This window comes from Apteryx rowi, unplaced genomic scaffold, assembly GCF_003343035.1.
Source record: "Apteryx rowi isolate R43461 unplaced genomic scaffold, aptRow1 scaffold_1366, whole genome shotgun sequence".
Classification (NCBI taxonomy): domain Eukaryota; kingdom Metazoa; phylum Chordata; class Aves; order Apterygiformes; family Apterygidae; genus Apteryx; species Apteryx rowi.
The window spans coordinates 12772-29971 of record NW_020447604.1 but is presented as its reverse complement, the minus strand read 5'-3'; the positions used below and the strand labels follow the sequence as shown (position 1 = coordinate 29971).

The 17200-nt window shown below is 45.1% G+C and overlaps 1 protein-coding gene across 1 annotated transcript in view; it reads right to left on the bottom strand.

Moving 5' to 3' along the window:
* The window catches only part of LOC112961690 (deleted in malignant brain tumors 1 protein-like), a gene marked incomplete at both ends in the record, with an annotated part of 55643 nt that overhangs the window by 25870 nt on the left and 12573 nt on the right, over positions 1–17200 (bottom strand). The window contains 5 exon segments of the mRNA XM_026057099.1: positions 6824–6835; positions 11447–11758; positions 12720–12761; positions 13540–13851; positions 15754–16137. Of these exon segments, the coding sequence (XP_025912884.1) occupies positions 6824–6835; positions 11447–11758; positions 12720–12761; positions 13540–13851; positions 15754–16137 (1062 nt within the window).

The following is a 17200-nucleotide window of genomic DNA, read 5'->3' as shown; positions in this document are numbered from 1 at the left end:
GTGTGTTCTGCAGTTCGACCAGCCTTATTTATTTTAAGTTAGCAATTTCATGCAACAGAGGTGCTTCTAACTTTTAAAAACAGCCTCTTAATTTTTTTTGGCAAGAGTTTGTTCATAATAGCTTGATTTTTCGATTACCTTAATTTTTGCTTTAAGCCCTTCTCTTCTGTAGAAATGGAGGTTAAACCCTCCCCTTAGCATAGCCAATAGCGGCCACTGGCTTCAAGAGGAATAAGACACACGCAGTCAGGGAGAAAATTAATGAGCCCAGGTGAAAAATGATGGCAGATTTTTTTTTCACGGTGCAATTTTCCCACTGTCCCAAAGTGGTGCCGGGCAGTTGCCGCGTCCCCTCCCGCACTGCCAAGCCCCCCTGCTCGGCGGCTTGCCCTGCCGGGCGCAGCAGCGCGGCGGGCTGGGCTGAGAGGGTTTCGCAGCTCTGCAGCCAGCCCCGCGCGGGAAGGGGCATGGCCATAGCTCGCAGCCGGCCCCGTGGGCGCAGAGCTACGGGGGCGAGCGACCGTCTTATCTGCTAGGACATAAAACTCTTTCTTCCAAAACAGAATGCAAGAAACCCCTTAAGACTGTGCAAATTTGGATCTGTATTTTAATATAAGCTGGGCATTTTAAATAGTTAATTTTCAGCTTGCTCCGCAGGTTTCTTCACGGCCTTCATGCTTCTCGACCTTCGGAAAGCGTTTCACCTGACATCTGGATTATCCTGGCAGCGCTGGCAGGGAGGAGTTCGCTTGTCTTCCTCAACAGTAGCTTCCTTAGAGAAACGCAGCAAGCTCGGCGGAACAAGGAGCGCTTGTTCAGCGCTGGCCAGCCCCAGAGCGGGTGCTTGCTTGGCACGCGCGGCAAGCGGCTCCCGAACGCCCGCTGCCTGCGCTTCCCGGGAGCTCGAAAAGCAGCCGGAGCAGCAGGTTTTGGCCTCCCTCCTGCAAGCGGGGTGCTGCAACAAAAAATTCATAGGGATCCCTGCTGGGGACATACTGGACTTCACCCCCCTCCCGGGAGCCCGGCTCCTTCGCGGCTCTGAGGCTGCCAGGGAGCGCTCATCTGACGGCCGCTGTTTGAAAACCGCGCTTTACCCAGTCTGTTGAGCCACGCACACAGCCACGGGAGGTTTTCTCAGTAGGTGTGCGATAGGTTTGCATGCTGCAGCCTGGGACAAAACGCAGCCCTCACGGTCTGAATACAGAAAAAAAGAGAAACGAGAGAGGCCGCCCCTCTGAAAGTGCAGTTTCTGAAAACAGAACAAAAAGTACGGAAGGAAGACCACGGTCATTCCAACTTTGCACGTTCTTTATAACAGTGGCAGTGCAATTCGTTTCTACGTTACAGCCTATGACGAATTCACTTATTTCAGAAGGAACAGGCAAAAATCTGCCTGGATGTGTACCAGGCGATTCAGGGCAAAAGAGGTGATCCAAGTGTTATTTGAGGCAATGAAAACAGATCTCATTCCCACGAGTAAAACAGCTGGGCCACTGACCAGTTTCCTCAGCTGGGCATGACTTGGTTTTTGTGTCACAGTTCTTGAACCTGAGATAGAAAACTTCCTAAAATCAAAATCTGTTGTGAGAATTCTAATACCTCCTTAGTCTTCTTCCAGATAGAAACAAACTGCTAGAACAGATAAAAATTAAATTAAAAATAAACATGAAAATAAAAGCAAACAGAATAAAAAACAAATAAACAAGGAAAATCTGTTCTCTTTGTAATATAGGGGATTTAATTGAAATTGTACAAACTACAGATTCTTTTCTTCTTGAACTTGTCACAAATAAGGGGAAGTGATCTTTTCGTGGGGGAAAGGAGATTTATTAAGCCTGTTAGACAAATCAGCAGCCCAGAACTGGTTGCTCTCTGCCTGACTTACCATTTAAGGTAGATTCTCATACAATCCTGTAAAAAAAAAGCTTGCCCTTCATTGCCCTGGTGCATCTGATGGAGTTATTTTAGAAAAAAGTAATAATGATCAGTCAAATGAAAATGATCTCTGAATTTCATTCATTTAGCTATTTATTCAGAGTTTGATACAAGTGTTCAGTCTTAGACATTAAATACACCTAAGCTAGAACAGTGAGCAGCAGGTTGTGCTTAACTACTTAACTCAGAGGCTTGATGTCAGTGAATATCTGTGGGCTTCTACGGCAAAGCATGGGGAGAAAGTAATGAAAACATGAAAAATAGCATTTCTTACCCATTCCCTGCAAAACCAAATTAGCTCTCTCTTTTTAGTCTCAATCTGCAAAACATGGGCATACATTATTAACTGCTCAAAAATGAGTCTATTGGTTAGCTGTGGGATCCAGAAACAAAACAATGTTTATTTATACCCAACTATAAATATTTTTATACTATGTTCCTGGGAAGAAGGACTACAGAGTCAAATTATCTGCTTCATACTCCGAAATTAGAATAGAAATATAAACAGGACACCAAAGCACAGGAAATTCAGCATATAAACAGGCAAACAAGAATTTTGGTTTCGAGCTTTGCTTTAAACCTAGTGCCAGCCAAATAAACTACATGATTGTGCCGGGAACAGCACACTGGCAGGAACGCATAGAATCTGTACAATTTTTTTGACAAAAAAACGTATAGGTATCTGAAGGCAGATTGCTCTGGGTCCATCCTCTCCCCATGAGAAGCCTTCTCAGGCGATGCTTCAGGAGAGTTGGTGGAGTAGCTTCCCTGCGTGGCAGGGGCGCCCCAGCGATTCCCACGTGCCAGGGACCAGGCATGGGCAGGAGTGCCGGCCTTACCACCCGCAGGGGCTTCCGCTGCAGCCTCCTGTGCCAGGTACTCTGCCAAGGTCGCTTCTGCCGGATCCGTGCCAATGAGGCTGATGCTGTTAGTCAAATATATTTTTTCTTGCTCCGCAGCTTGAACCTTGATTTTGGAGGTGAATTTACTATTTGCCGAGTTATTCACCACCAGTGACAAAGCAGCAATGACTAACCACCTAACTGGAAGTGGTCTAAGGAGATGAGTCACATTTATTGAATCCAGGAGTCCATTTCTATTACAATATGGGGCAGAGAGTTACACATAAAACTTTGACCCATAACAATGATCCCACATAAAAGGAATCAACCAAAAAAAGGGGGGGGGGTCTGAATAAACTATTTCAGTTTACATTTTGGTTTAAGTCCCTGTGTTGTCAACAAGGACATGAAAGGCAAAAATCCTAGACCTTGCTTTCCATTTGAGTACCACCAGTGGTGAATGTTTATGTGGGATTTGGCTGTTTGCATTTCCAGCATATTTCAGCCTGATTCATGAATGTGTGCAGCCCACTTCGAGATGCTGGCTCTGTCCCGAGAAGCTGAGCTCCTCACAGCACAAACCATTCAAATTGTGGGAGAGAAAAAAGAAAAAAAAGACTTTGAGGAATTTTATTGCGATCAGCAACCAAAACGTTAAAGATGATTGAACATAACTCTTCCTTCAGGTAAGCAGATATGAAGTGTCTTTTGACATTTTGACATTTCACTGAGACCTGAAAAATCTCCTGAATAAGATTCAAGTTTCTTGAATGAGATTTAAAGTTTTGCCCAGTTTAGGGTTGTATTCAAAAAGGCCACTGAAGTCAATGGGAAGATTTCCAATTGATCTGACAAGCCTTTAGATCAGATTGTGTAGTTCAGCCTTAAATACTGCAAACAAAACATCTTTAACAGCTCAGTATCTTTTGAAGTTTGACTCATTTAGTCTAGAGAAGTGAAAATTTAATGGAAGAACATCAATCTTCAAATATGCAAAAATTACTTAAAGAGAAAGGAGATAAAATCAGTCTCTGTGACCAGGAGGGACAGGGCAGGAACTAATGGGCTTGAACTGCAACCACACAAATATAGGGTAGGCATTGCAGACAGCCTTTGCAACAGTGACACCAGGCTTGATGGTGAGTCCAGTCAGGCACCAGAAGAGATTGCCTAGCCTTCAGGGGAGGTTTTTAAGAAGTTAGGGAAACATCCCTGGGCTACGTTAGAGTTGACTGGTGGTGGGGCACGAGGGTAGCGGAGCCTGGGAGGAGGTGGCATGGGGGCAGCTGGCACAGGGGAAGGTGGCAGCAGCAGGGACCTAACAGCTGCTCAGGCAGCAGGCTGTGGCATTTGTGGGGACAAGTGTCACAGTGCAGAGTGACAGGGAGCCTTTCCTGTGAGGTTTGGACACTTGTTTTACTTTTGCTGTTGGGATTTATTCTCTTTTTTTTAATCCATCCTTTACAGTTTAACTCTATAAAATATTTCTTGTAACCACACACATAGAGGTATGCCCAAAACTCATATGAAATGGATACTTCACAACTTTTTACAGCAGCATGTAGAAGTATTTCAAAACATGATCAAGAAAGCCACATATTGGAGAGAAAGTATTTTCTGCAATAATGCAGAGAAATACCCTGGCTGTAGAGTACAGTTCCTCACTGACATGTAGTGGACTTCTTCCTGTGTATATATAAACAAAGTCTGAGATGTCTGTTTGGGAAAAGAATTGCAAGATCCTGGATTGCTTAAAGACACACTTGGGATCCTGAAGCATGTCTGCATGAACACAGACTAGCTATTCTATAACTCATTACAATTTCACCTTTTTTTTTTTTTTTTTTTTTTTAAGGGAGGCCATCTGTCTGTCTGTTCCTGTCCCCTCCACTCTAAGAACTTTATACCTGTTGAAAACTTTCAACGAGATTTGGCAGAGTTCATAATTTACTGGAGAATCCAGCCGTGTGATACAGAAACACAAGAAACTTGTCTTCATAAATCCTGCTTTTCTTGAAGGTGCTTGTTTTAGACATTGGCCCCATGTCCCATCCTCCTCCCACCTCTCACCCTGTGCCAGTCTCTGGAGCTTCCTTGCACAGAGAAGGGAAAGCTGCTAAATGTCCTAAGGTGCTGATTTTCTTGGTGTGGAGTAGTTAGGAAGCTCCTGTTACCTCTCCTGAAGCCTACACCTTTAGTGATACTTTGGCAATAGCAGTGGATGGTGGGAGACAGCCGGGGACAAAATGAGCCATCCGTTTTGGAGGGAACACAGGGACAGGGGAAATGCCGATAGGTGATTCCTCTGAAGTCCCCAGAACAACCCGCATCATTGAGCTTTTGTGTGTGATCCCCGGGAGAAAGTAACAGAAACCAAAAAGAAAAGGCATTTCTGAATCAAGTGTCAGCGAGCTAATCTCCCGTGACAGATGGCTTCCTAAACCCAAGCATTTTCTATAAATTTGTATGTGCAAAAGAAAAAGAATTAGCTCATTCCTTATGAAGCCTGCATAAGATTTTTTCATATTCCCTTTTTAGTAATTTAAAAGCAGGAGCTCAGTGTGTTGCTTGGCAAAGTTTCCTTCTGACAGATCACACTCTTCAACACAGCAAAGCATTCATTTGGATTTTAATCACAAGGACATTAATTTGAAACACAGAATAGAAATATTGGTTTGTAAACATTCCTTCCTTCGATTTTAAATTACATTGCTCATGTAACAGATAACTTTAGCTTGGAAATCTCTGCATTTTATAAATAATCACAGACCTATTATTGTTTCAATAAGAAATTTAGCATTAAAAACCACGCTCAAAATAAATAGAAATATTATGTAGCCACAATTCCAGATGTCATGGTAAGATCCCTTTTTATATTCCTTTCCAGTCATGACTTATTACTTCTCCCCAAATTCAATCTTTCTCCCTTCTAATAAACCTTGAAATATTTATTGATGCCTTACGCATATTTTTCCTCCATCTCACAAAATTTTGAGGTATTAAATAAATGGTCCTAGAAGGATGAGAAGAGAATTAAGAAGGAGAAAAGTGATTGTACCAAACAACTTGCGAAATGAATGTTGAAATGATTTCATAATCGTCTAAGAGGTGTTAGGATTACAAAGTTATTTTAAAACATTGTTATAGATTAGGATTTACTGTAGATAAAGATATCACAGCTTCTTACAAATGGCACATATGTGCCTGTTGTCAGTGAAATATTTGGGCAGCTCAGAATTTGTGGTTTGTCCTGTAATCGTGTAGCAGAAGATGCTGACTTTTGATCTCACATTATCCTATATGAAAGCGGTTTCTTCAATGCAGGTCTCAAAAGAAAACCGGCAAGAATGAAAACGACAGCTGCCAGGACTGCAACAGCAGCAATAAGTGGATTATCAGCAACAGCAGGAACTGCCTGAAGAGGAGCGACAGAAGAGTCCAGCCCTGTGAGTGAAGGCAGAGAGTATTTGGTCTAGTTATACCAAAGACGAGGGGACAAAGAACTGCTAAATTAAAAAGGTTGCTTTCTAGATCAGAGCCAGAAATAAACTAACTTCTTACAGTTTCATTGCTTTAAACCTTTTGAACAGACTTTATACTGGTAGTGATTACAACTTAACTAAGTAAACTTCATAACTAGAAGAAGGCTGAGGGAATTAAATGTTTCTAATGAAGGCCAGGAGCTTGCTTTACAAGAGTAGACCTGGCAGTCATGTTACACAATCACGTTGGAGCTAATTAGTTCAATGAAGTTACAGCACTAAAGCAGGTTACGTGCTTGCTCTCCTTCAGGACAGCTGTGGCAGTTAGCATTTTTCATATAAGCAGGTGAAAACAGAGGGTTTGCAAGGTGTTGAAAGAAAAAGGATTTTGTAGATATTTGAGCCATCAAACAAGCCCTTCATGTTTATGGTGAAGCTAGCAAAAGCAAATTTCAGGGACGGAAGTCGGAAACAGACATACAGAGCTATGGCTTTTCATGAAGACTTTAAGCAGTCTTAGACTAAATATGAGAAAAGCTTATTTGACATTACCAGTACTCCTACTCTCAGCACCACCTTCTCGAAGTTGAATTGGTCCAACAAGCACATCCACTTTTTCCTGGGCAGAACTTGTGTCTCTCTTGGACCTACTAATACAGCCTTGGTAGCAACGAGAGGAATAGTCTCTTAGCCTACACACATCCAGTTCACACTTCAGATAGACTGACGTGTGGCGGTTAATAAACTCAAAGGCATTAAATTTGAAACGAGCAAGGTGGCTGTAGGGGGAGTAGAATGTGGCAAAGGAAGAATCTCTAACACATCTAGAAAGAAATGAAAAAGAGAATTAGTTTACATCGATTCACATAGTGCTAAAGTATGTACGTTCCTGCTATAATGCAATAAATTAGAACAAAATGAAATAATAACCATGTGCTAAGCCCCAAAAGAGATAGAAATGCAACTTTTATAGTATGTCTAAGTGTACTGAAGTCCTATGAAGCAGTTAGAGCACTGGCAGCTCTTTTTTCCAAAGGAAGGAGAATATAATTGGTGAAGAGTGGACAATGGACTCTTTGCTAAATGTCTGTGCTTTACCAGGCATAGAAGATGGGCCTAATGCTTGACTGGGATTTCCAGGATTTACTAAAATATTAAACACCTATGACAATAGACTTCTGCCTCCAGTTTTCACTAGCTCATTTATCTCACTCCCACTACTTTGGGTTTTGCAAATAAGGCAAGGAGCAAGTCAGTGTAACAAAATTTTAGTAAGGTCTAAATGTCATTTCTTATTTCCAGTCTGATATTATAAAAAAGAAAACTTCAAAAACTCTTTAACAGTCTTTTGATAATGAGATCTAAACCAATTCACATTGGCTCTATTTTTCTTTTATAATAAATGCAGAAAGATGATCACAGCTATGCTTCTAATGACTTTTGAGAAAGCTCTTACCCACTCTTGATTATATCATAGGCCAGAGTGTTAAAATCATGAGGATCCGGTGATGCCACACATGTGTCCACAAACAACACAAGATCTTTGTCAGCGCTGTGAAGATAAGCTTGAAGGAACAAATTTTGGTTCAAGTCAATGTAGTATGGAAAGTCATACAGTGGCTGTGAGAATGATGCTGAATCATAAAATGTGATGTTCACATCATATCTTCCAAACTGATTTTCATTCACATCTGCAATATCCTCAGCAACATACATTATTTGCATCCATGTGTTCTGGAGCATTTTGCAACTGATGTGTAAATGAAGATCCTTTTTCCTCTTGATTATGTAACCAGAAGAGGTAGCTTTGATTATGTTGGAATAGTTGATCGTATCATTGTTTTCCTGTTTAAGGTGTAATTTAAAATGAGCAACGGCATTTCTGTCACATTCCATATTCTAAGCTTTGATAGAGTAATACAGAATTTAAAAATGCAGATTCCTCTTAAACTCTTTGGACAAAGAAGTTTGATTATGGTCTTTTCTGATCACACAACATCATTGCAAATAAATTGCCTGACTATATAGAGAGTATATAATTCAATAGAAATCAGTGGGAAAAAAATCTTCACTAAACCCAAGGCAGACCAACTCATTTAACATCTGTACAAAACACTGATCATGTAAGAGACAAACATCCTAAATCAGCACGGTACTTAAAAGACTATATCTGCTTTAAAGCATATAGCTAGTTTTATTGGAGTGAAAGTATTTCTTGGAGACTTAAATGCTTTGATGAACTGAGGCATGTATAAGTATAAAATGTCATTAGTCAGGTAAAGCACATCAGGCTCAGAAAAAAAATCAAATAACATGAAATGAGAAAAATGTCAAATAACAGTATGGAAAGTTCATGTAACTTCCTCCCATGCTTTCCTCCCTAGAAGCTCATTTCTTATAAACATGGGGATTCCCTAAGGTGCTGAAAGATTAAGCATTAAAAACTTCTGGTTCTCATTGGTGTCTTCTAGTCACTGTGGACCACAGTGCACCTTTCACAACTCATTTCAGAAGGGGTCCTGCAATTCACACAGCTTTAAACATACCTGTCGTACTGTCCCACAGCCGTTGTAGGGAACGTTGAATATAACCTCCTGTGACGTGACTGTTGGTCTACAGTGACTATTACTCATGGTGACACTCTGCACAGAGTAGCCTTGTGACTGGAGATAGTCTTTGCTAACCACTGCACGCATGTAGTCCGGCAAGCACAAGAGGGCTAGAGGATACAATATATTTGTGAATTCCGGATTTTCTTAATGATTACAAATTGTAATTTAACCAGATGTTGTTTTCTTAATTTAGAAGGTAGGCAGCTCACACACCAGCACATCATGTTTCACATACAACATTTCATTTCCATTACATCTTTAACATTCAATACACACTAGAGCCTTGAAAATTTCCAGCATGCTTTAGGTTACTATTGCAATAAAAAGCTTCAAATTCTGATTATTCTCTTTGTAATCAGAATGTGTCAGTGATAAAAATCATATGAGGCCCAGCTGATGTAATACAGACACCTGACTTGGTGAAAATCTAGTTGAAGTTACTTGTGAGTTTGCTTAAGAACATAATGTCTTGTTAAATAGAGTAGGATATTGGATCATAGTCCATGCATTGGGCCATTTTCTCCAATATGTGTTTATCCAGTGATACCAATCCTGTGAGTACTATTCATAGCAAGGATTGCAAAAGCATAAATGTTGATTAAGTTCACATGTGTCTCAGATCAACTTCAACTTTCACATGCATGTGAAGCTCCAAAAATAGGATAGAGATAGTTCAACAGCATTAAAAAATATTTATTTTGCAAACAAAACCAATAAACAGGCTTGTCTGTTGAGAAATAGAGTTCTGCTCTGAACAGGAACTTACTGGTGTTGTGATCTGCTGGAATGGAGGAGTAGTGAGCCTGAAACCCTCTAAATGTGTATCTAGAATCACTGTGAAACCGAACAGTCATCAGGTTTGAAGATGACGTGAATGTGTGGAGGGAACCAGCACAAATTTTCCCAAGAAGAGGAGAAGAATGTAGAGGCCCGTCATAGACTTCGACATAGTCATGCTGGCATCTGTTGCTTTGAGTGCTGCTTTGCATCCTAGGGAACAAACGTCAACATCTCGTCAAACGTGTTTCATAAATTCTGATTTGTTTGTCACATTATAAAATCATTCAGAATTTAAAGTTTTCATGGCAGACATTTTATTCATTTTGTATGGAGCGGTAGCAAATATATTATTGTGACCACAAAATACCACACTAATCCAGTTTTTGTTTTAATCTTCTAACTGCCTTGAAAAGGCTCAGTATTCTTGAAAATACCCTTAAGATTGGGAAGTTTGCCTGTTTCAAATAGGTTCTGACTTTGCTATTTGCCCAGGGAATCATCACTTACACAATATCTCTAAATGTGAGCACAACACGGAAATTGTTCTCTACATGTATTTCCCACACACAGTCAGCATTGCTTGGATAATGTCCAGGGTAGAATGGACTCTCCAGCGTCCCAGAGGAATTTGAAATTAAGCCACCACAAAAAAAAGTTCCTGCAGAAAGAAATGGAAAAGGATTTACATATATTAACCTCTACAAAATTGTACTTGAATATTCCAGTCCACAGCCACTGAAATTAAAAAGATCTGATAACTTCAGATCATATTCTATATGACCCAAATCAAAACTAAATACACTCATTCTCAGTAGCTCTCGGGCTTAGATTTTATATGTATGGGAAGATATTCAGTATATTTAACAAAATCAGTAACGATCAGTGAGAATTGTTAATAATGTTAATGCATTTTGGACTACACATATAAATATATTGTGTAAATCATAAGCTCACATCTACAGGATGTGTGAAAGTAATGCTTTTATAGGGAATTTGAATGGTTATAACTCTTAGTTTGTTTTTCACCTCGGATCATAAGTTACATGATTACTGTCTAATTTTGAAACTGTTTCTCTTAGCATGCAGAGTATGGAGTACGTATTACAAACATTTATATTTGCCTTAGGTGTACTTCCATGTGTTGTTCTGGATTCCTCCTCACATCCATGGTGCCAGAACACCATCTGCAGGCTTGGCTGGTAACATCCAGACCCTGCCTGGCCTGGTCTCTGCTTTGTACAGTCAGCGCCTGGTTCTGGCGGGTACCATGGAGGTCCAAATGGAAATACCTTCCTGAACACACAGCTCTCCCTCAGTTCCTCTGCTGGGTCTCCTTATATCCCTAAGGATCTCGGAGGATAAATAAGCTGCAGGTCTTTCAGGAATCTTCATAAATTGTTACTGATCTCAAACATAAATGTTCCTGCAGCTGGCTGAGGCCTTAAATATATATATATTGCTTCTCCTATTAGGACAGCTACAAAAGGATTTCATGTTTCTACGACCATGAATAAACTCTTACAGTAAAAGCATTGTTATTCTTAATCCATTGCTTGCTGCAACGCCTCTAATGCCTCAGATGGGCACCACTCACCTCTTGAGTGGGGCCATGATGGAGGAGAAGTTTGATGAACGGCTGCAAGGAAGAAAAAGCATAAATGAAATTGCCAGCAAACTCAGCACGCACATTGCAAAAGAAATGGATAGCGAGGCTGGGTCACCAACGGGGAGAAGAGATCAGGATGGTACGGGATGGACACGAGGCAGAGCAGGGGTACCTCCGTCGCCCACCTACCTGCACAGACGACGCTGGCGTCTTCCCCGTGGACACAGTTGTGCATGCCCCAGCCGTTGTGCCGGCACTCCTGCAGGGAGGACTCGTGGCCGCTGCACTGCACATCATCCAGGAGGATTCGCCCGGAGCCGGGCCCGAAACGAGCGTTTCCCAGGGCTGCCGTGGCCTGGCCGCAGCCCAGCTGCCTGCACACCACCTGGGCGTCGCTCAGGCCCCAGGCGTCGTCGCACACCGTGCCCCAGCCGCTGCCGTCGGACACCTCCACGCGGCCTTCGCACTCGTTCCTGCCGTTGGCCAGGCGCAGGCGGGCGCCTGGGACACAGAGACGCGGTGCCGGGTCACAGCCCTGCCAGCCCGTGCCGCCGCGGCGCTGCCGTGGGGCGGCTGCAGGCGGGCAGCACCTCGCGGCCCCGCGGGGATGCCCCTTGGGGGCAAGCGGGGGCCCGTCGCAACTCGCTGTCGCTGAGGACTTGGGTGACAGGAGGGGCATCACAGGAGCTTCCGAGAGAGGAGAGACTCCTTCCAGCGCAGCGCGGAGGGGAAGGGAGGAGAGCAGGCTGCGCTAAGGGGGCCGTGAGTGACACCGGGCAGAGCTACCTGCTGTGGACATGGCGACTGCGCTTGTCTCCGTTGTGGTCGTCTCCACTGTGGTCACCTCTGGGACAGCTGTCTCTGTTACAGTCGTCTCTGCTGGAGTTCACATTGTGAATATGAATAAAACAGCTCCTAGGTGAGGCACGTGCCCGTGCATCGGGCGCACCTGTGTGCCAGCTACGAGCCTAGTTCCTCAAGAGGCAAATGGGACCCGGAGAACTAACTCTGTCTGCCGACACCACCCAGACAGAGGTCACCAGAGAGCAGGGAGGTTGAAAATTACCCTTGGGAGTGCTATTTATAAAYAGTGTCAGGAGGGAAAGGGACTAGTGCACGAGGTGCTGCCTGCTCCCAGGCACAGGACCTCGTGGCTCCAGGGGAGGCCAGAGCCTTCCCTCTGCGAGCCCCTGCCCTGGTCCTGGGAGCTGCGAGGTCCCTGGCAGGAGCAGGACGTGGACACACCACCATTCCCAGTGCCCTTTACAGCTGCTCGCCTCTGCCCCGGAGCAGCCCCGGGGAGCCCCACGGCCTCCCACAGAGGGCAGGGAGGAGCACGAGCCCTGCACCAGGCAGGCGCCAGCCACCACACCTCCCTCTGCTCTGCTCTGCTCTGCTCTGCTCTGCTCTCCTGTTGGGCTGGTGCTTCCCGCAAAGCCCTGACACCTCAGGCGCCACTTACCTGTTGAGTATGGCCATGCTGGAGGAGAAGTTGGATCACTGGCTGCATGGAAGAAAAAGCAGGAAATGGAATTGCCAAAGAATCACACAACGGTTGAGGTTGGAAGGGACCTCTGGAGATCATCTAGTTCAACCCCCTGCTCAAGCAGGGTCACCTAGAGCATGTTGCCCAGGACCCTCTTCAGACAGGTGTGAATATCTCCAAGGATAGAGACTCCACAGCCTCTCTGGGCTACCTGTTCCAGTGCTCTGTTACTCAGAAACAGCACGCCACCACCAAGCACAGCACGCACACTGCAAAAGAGATGGAAAGTGAGGCTGGGCCACCAATGAGGAGAAGAGAGCACGACGACACATCCTGCTCTCTCYCTTTTGCACGCAGCCATGCGAGTCCCCAGGACATCGCCTGCACCTCCTCGCGCTGCCGCTCTTTGCCACCACTCTCAGGAGCTACGACGCCGGGGAAGTACTTGCTCTTCCCTCCTTGCTCTTCCCTCCATGTATGCCCCAAATGGGCACGCTGAATGAAGCGTGAGGCACGCTGCACGGGGAGGCGTATCGGCATGCTTCTGTGTGCTTGCACCCAGCGGGGCTCGAGGGGGACACAGGCAAAGCCCGAGCCCCTGCAGAGGCCAGGACAGCAGGGAAGGAAAGCCCCCAGCAGACATGGCAGCTTCAAGCGGCAGGCAGCAACGGCCCCTAACCACGCCGCTCGCCCCCAGCCCTGCCAACGGAGGCAGCCTGGCTCCCGCTCCGGGGAGCGACTCGAAACGCCTGGTGGGACGCGCGGCAGAGCGGGGACACCTCCGTCGCCCACCTACCTGCACAGACGACGCTGGCGTCTTCCCCGTGGACACAGTTGTGCATGCCCCAGCCGTTGTGCCGGCACTCCTGCAGGGAGGACTCGTGGCCGCTGCACTGCACATCATCCAGGAGGATTCGCCCGGAGCCGGGCCCGAAACGAGCGTTTCCCAGGGCTGCCGTGGCCTGGCCGCAGCCCAGCTGCCTGCACACCACCTGGGCGTCGCTCAGGCCCCAGGCGTCGTCGCACACCGTGCCCCAGCCGCTGCCGTCGGACACCTCCACGCGGCCTTCGCACTCGTTCCTGCCGTTGGCCAGGCGCAGGCGGGCGCCTGGGACACAGAGACGCGGTGCCGGGTCACAGCCCTGCCAGCCCGTGCCGCCGCGGCGCTGCCGTGGGGCGGCTGCAGGCGGGCAGCACCTCGCGGCCCCGCGGGGATGCCCCTTGGGGGCAAGCGGGGGCCCGTCGCAACTCGCTGTCGCTGAGGACTTGGGTGACAGGAGGGGCATCACAGGAGCTTCCGAGAGAGGAGAGACTCCTTCCAGCGCAGCGCGGAGGGGAAGGGAGGAGAGCAGGCTGCGCTAAGGGGGCCGTGAGTGACACCGGGCAGAGCTACCTGCTGTGGACATGGCGACTGCGCTTGTCTCCGTTGTGGTCGTCTCCACTGTGGTCACCTCTGGGACAGCTGTCTCTGTTACAGTCGTCTCTGCTGGAGTTCACATTGTGAATATGAATAAAACAGCTCCTAGGTGAGGCACGTGCCCGTGCATCGGGCGCACCTGTGTGCCAGCTACGAGCCTAGTTCCTCAAGAGGCAAATGGGACCCGGAGAACTAACTCTGTCTGCCGACACCACCCAGACAGAGGTCACCAGAGAGCAGGGAGGCTGAAAATTACCCTTGGGAGTGCTATTTATAAATAGTGTCAGGAGGGAAAGGGACTAGTGCACAAGGTGCTGCCTGCTCCCGGGCACAGGACCTCGTGGCTCCAGGGGAGGCCAGAGCCTTCCCTCTGCGAGCCCCTGCCCTGGTCCTGGGAGCTGCGAGGTCCCTGGCAGGAGCAGGACGTGGGCACACCGCCATCCTCGATGCACTCAGCTCTTTCTCAGAGTAGCCCAGGTGGTGCTCTTGGGCTGGTGCTTGGTGCAGGGCCGGGAGTGAATCAGGTGGGCCTGAATTACCTTTTGCATTTGGCTGTCCTGTAGTAGTCAGTGTAGCTATGAACCCAAGTAAGAAATAAATGTCAATTAAAAAGACACTGAACACAGCACGCTTGTAAGTTAATAGAGATATGACAGCAAGCCTTGGTGTTTTTTTAAATGCCAATCACTGGCCTAGCCCCAGGGCCTTGTTTTTCAGCTTGAGTTCATCTCTCTACACTCTTAATCTTTGACAAAATGTGGAAAACTGCAATATCTAATCTACTATAGAAATATAAAACACCTGAATTACCTGTTGTATGTGACCATGTCTCACTTCCATAAAGATCTGTTATTAATACAGGAGAACATACAATGAACATACAAATGAAGCAGCTTTTCTTAAAAAATAAGGATAAAGTAAAATTAGAAAACAGCATGGTGACATTATACTCAAAGTAGATTGAAATTTGTGTAGGGACAGAAAATTAATGGGTCTAAACTTTAAGGAATACCTGAAAAGTACAGAAACAAAGCAAAATGAATTGTCAGCTATGGAAGTTTGGGTTGTGATTGCAAAATTATTATTATAATGAATATGTTCAGACTTACATTTTGAAGATGAGTTTCACCTATCCCCACTCCTCCCTGCCAGACACCAGCCAAGCAACATAGCTTTGCTACTGTAATTTAGATTTGTTTCCTTTCTCTCTCTGTCTCTGATGGGTGATTAGACAGAATAAAAGTTCTGCATACTGTGACACATCTGTGATCCTTATTTCTTTAATTGCTTTGCACAGTGTGAGCAATCAGAACTGGTATGCTAGTGAGTCCATGTGGGCTCTGCAGGGTCAGTGGAGTGAAAAGACAGTGCTGTTAGAAGATCTAACTCTGCTTTCTGAGAACAGGTCTGTTTAGCGAGAATGTTCCTTTTCACAGACAGAAAATTCTTCATACGAAACATAAAAATAAAGTAAAATAGAAACAGCAAGCACTAGCACAAAAATGTGTGGGATTAGACATATATCAGGTTCAACTTTATGCCATATATCTTAATTCAGTGAAATGTTATCTGAAGAGGACAATGTCTGCATACCCAGAACCTGATACATGTATACTTGGTGCAATTCATAGGAAAAGTATTTAGAAGAGAAAAATCTGACAACACCTGAACAGACAACACCAGCATCTTCCTGGTGGCCACAGTTGTGTTTCTTCCATCCACGGTGATTACAATGCCACAAGGAGGATTCATATCCTCTGCACTGCACATCGTCCAGGAGAATTTTTCCTGAGCCTTGGCCAAAGTAAGCACTTCCTAGCGCTGAAATGGCCTGGCCACATCCCAGCTGCCTGCACACAACTTGGACATCAGGAAGGTCCCAGAAATCATCACAAACTGTCCCCCAGTGTCCCTTGTAATAAATCTCAATTCGGCCTTCACAGCTGTGCCTTCCATTCACTAGTCTGAGAGTGGTCCCTTTGGGAGACAGGAAATTGAGCACAAACAGAGTCAGAAAAATAAGCTGGAAATGATCCTGAGAAGTCATCTATTCCAGCCTACTACCCCAGGATACCATCATCTTCCCAGGAGGTATTTGTTTAGCCTAGGATTAAATGCCTGTGAGGAAGACATGGTAGAGAGACAGAACACATTTTTCTTCTACCGTCACAGACCTCAAAATTAGCTGCACAGAATTTATGCAAGATTGCTACAGAAAATTTAGGCAGTAAGCTAAGCACAGACCATTTCACAAAGAAAGGAAAATCTTTGATAATAGGAAAAGCTGTTGGAAAGCAAAGGAGAGAAAATGAATTTCAATATCTGAATGAAACCTAGGTAGAATCCAGGAGACTGGAACTAAAAATTGTTCACATTGTTGACAGGAAGAAAATAGCACGTTTTAGTAACGTACTTCAAGTTTATATATTTCTTTATTCATTGCTGTCAAAATGTTTGATGCTAAAGAACAAAGAAGTGTAGCAATTTGCACTGAATCATACTGGAATTTAAGAAGTACAACACAGCTTTTCTGCCCCCCAACCTTGTCTTACTAGAAATGTGTATGTGTAGCACTCCTACATGACACACAAAGCTTCTGCTGACCTGCGGTGCAACAGCTGCCTACAAAAGGTACTGCAGGGAGGAAAGCAGTGTGAAGGCTCAAGCAGATCCCTGAGGCTTTGGGGACAAAACAAGATGCAGCCTGGGCGGCCAAGACAGTGGCTTTTTCCTAAACCTGTGCTCATGGGGTTGCTGCAGCTCTGACATTCAAAAATTACTAAGCAGGTAAATTGTAAACCACTACTGAAGCATACCAGTAAGGACACCTACCAGTGGGTTTCCTTTGCTTAAAATGAGGACAGAATTAGGTCAAATGAATCCTTCAGAAATCCTACCTTCAGAAAAACTACCAAATTTTGGAGACAGCAATAGCCATTCTACCTTTTTTCCCCCCTGGTTTATGCAATTTCACTAGAATTTCTCTGCTTCCTGAAAAATTTTGAAGAAAATTTTAAGGACCTAGAGTCCACACATTGCA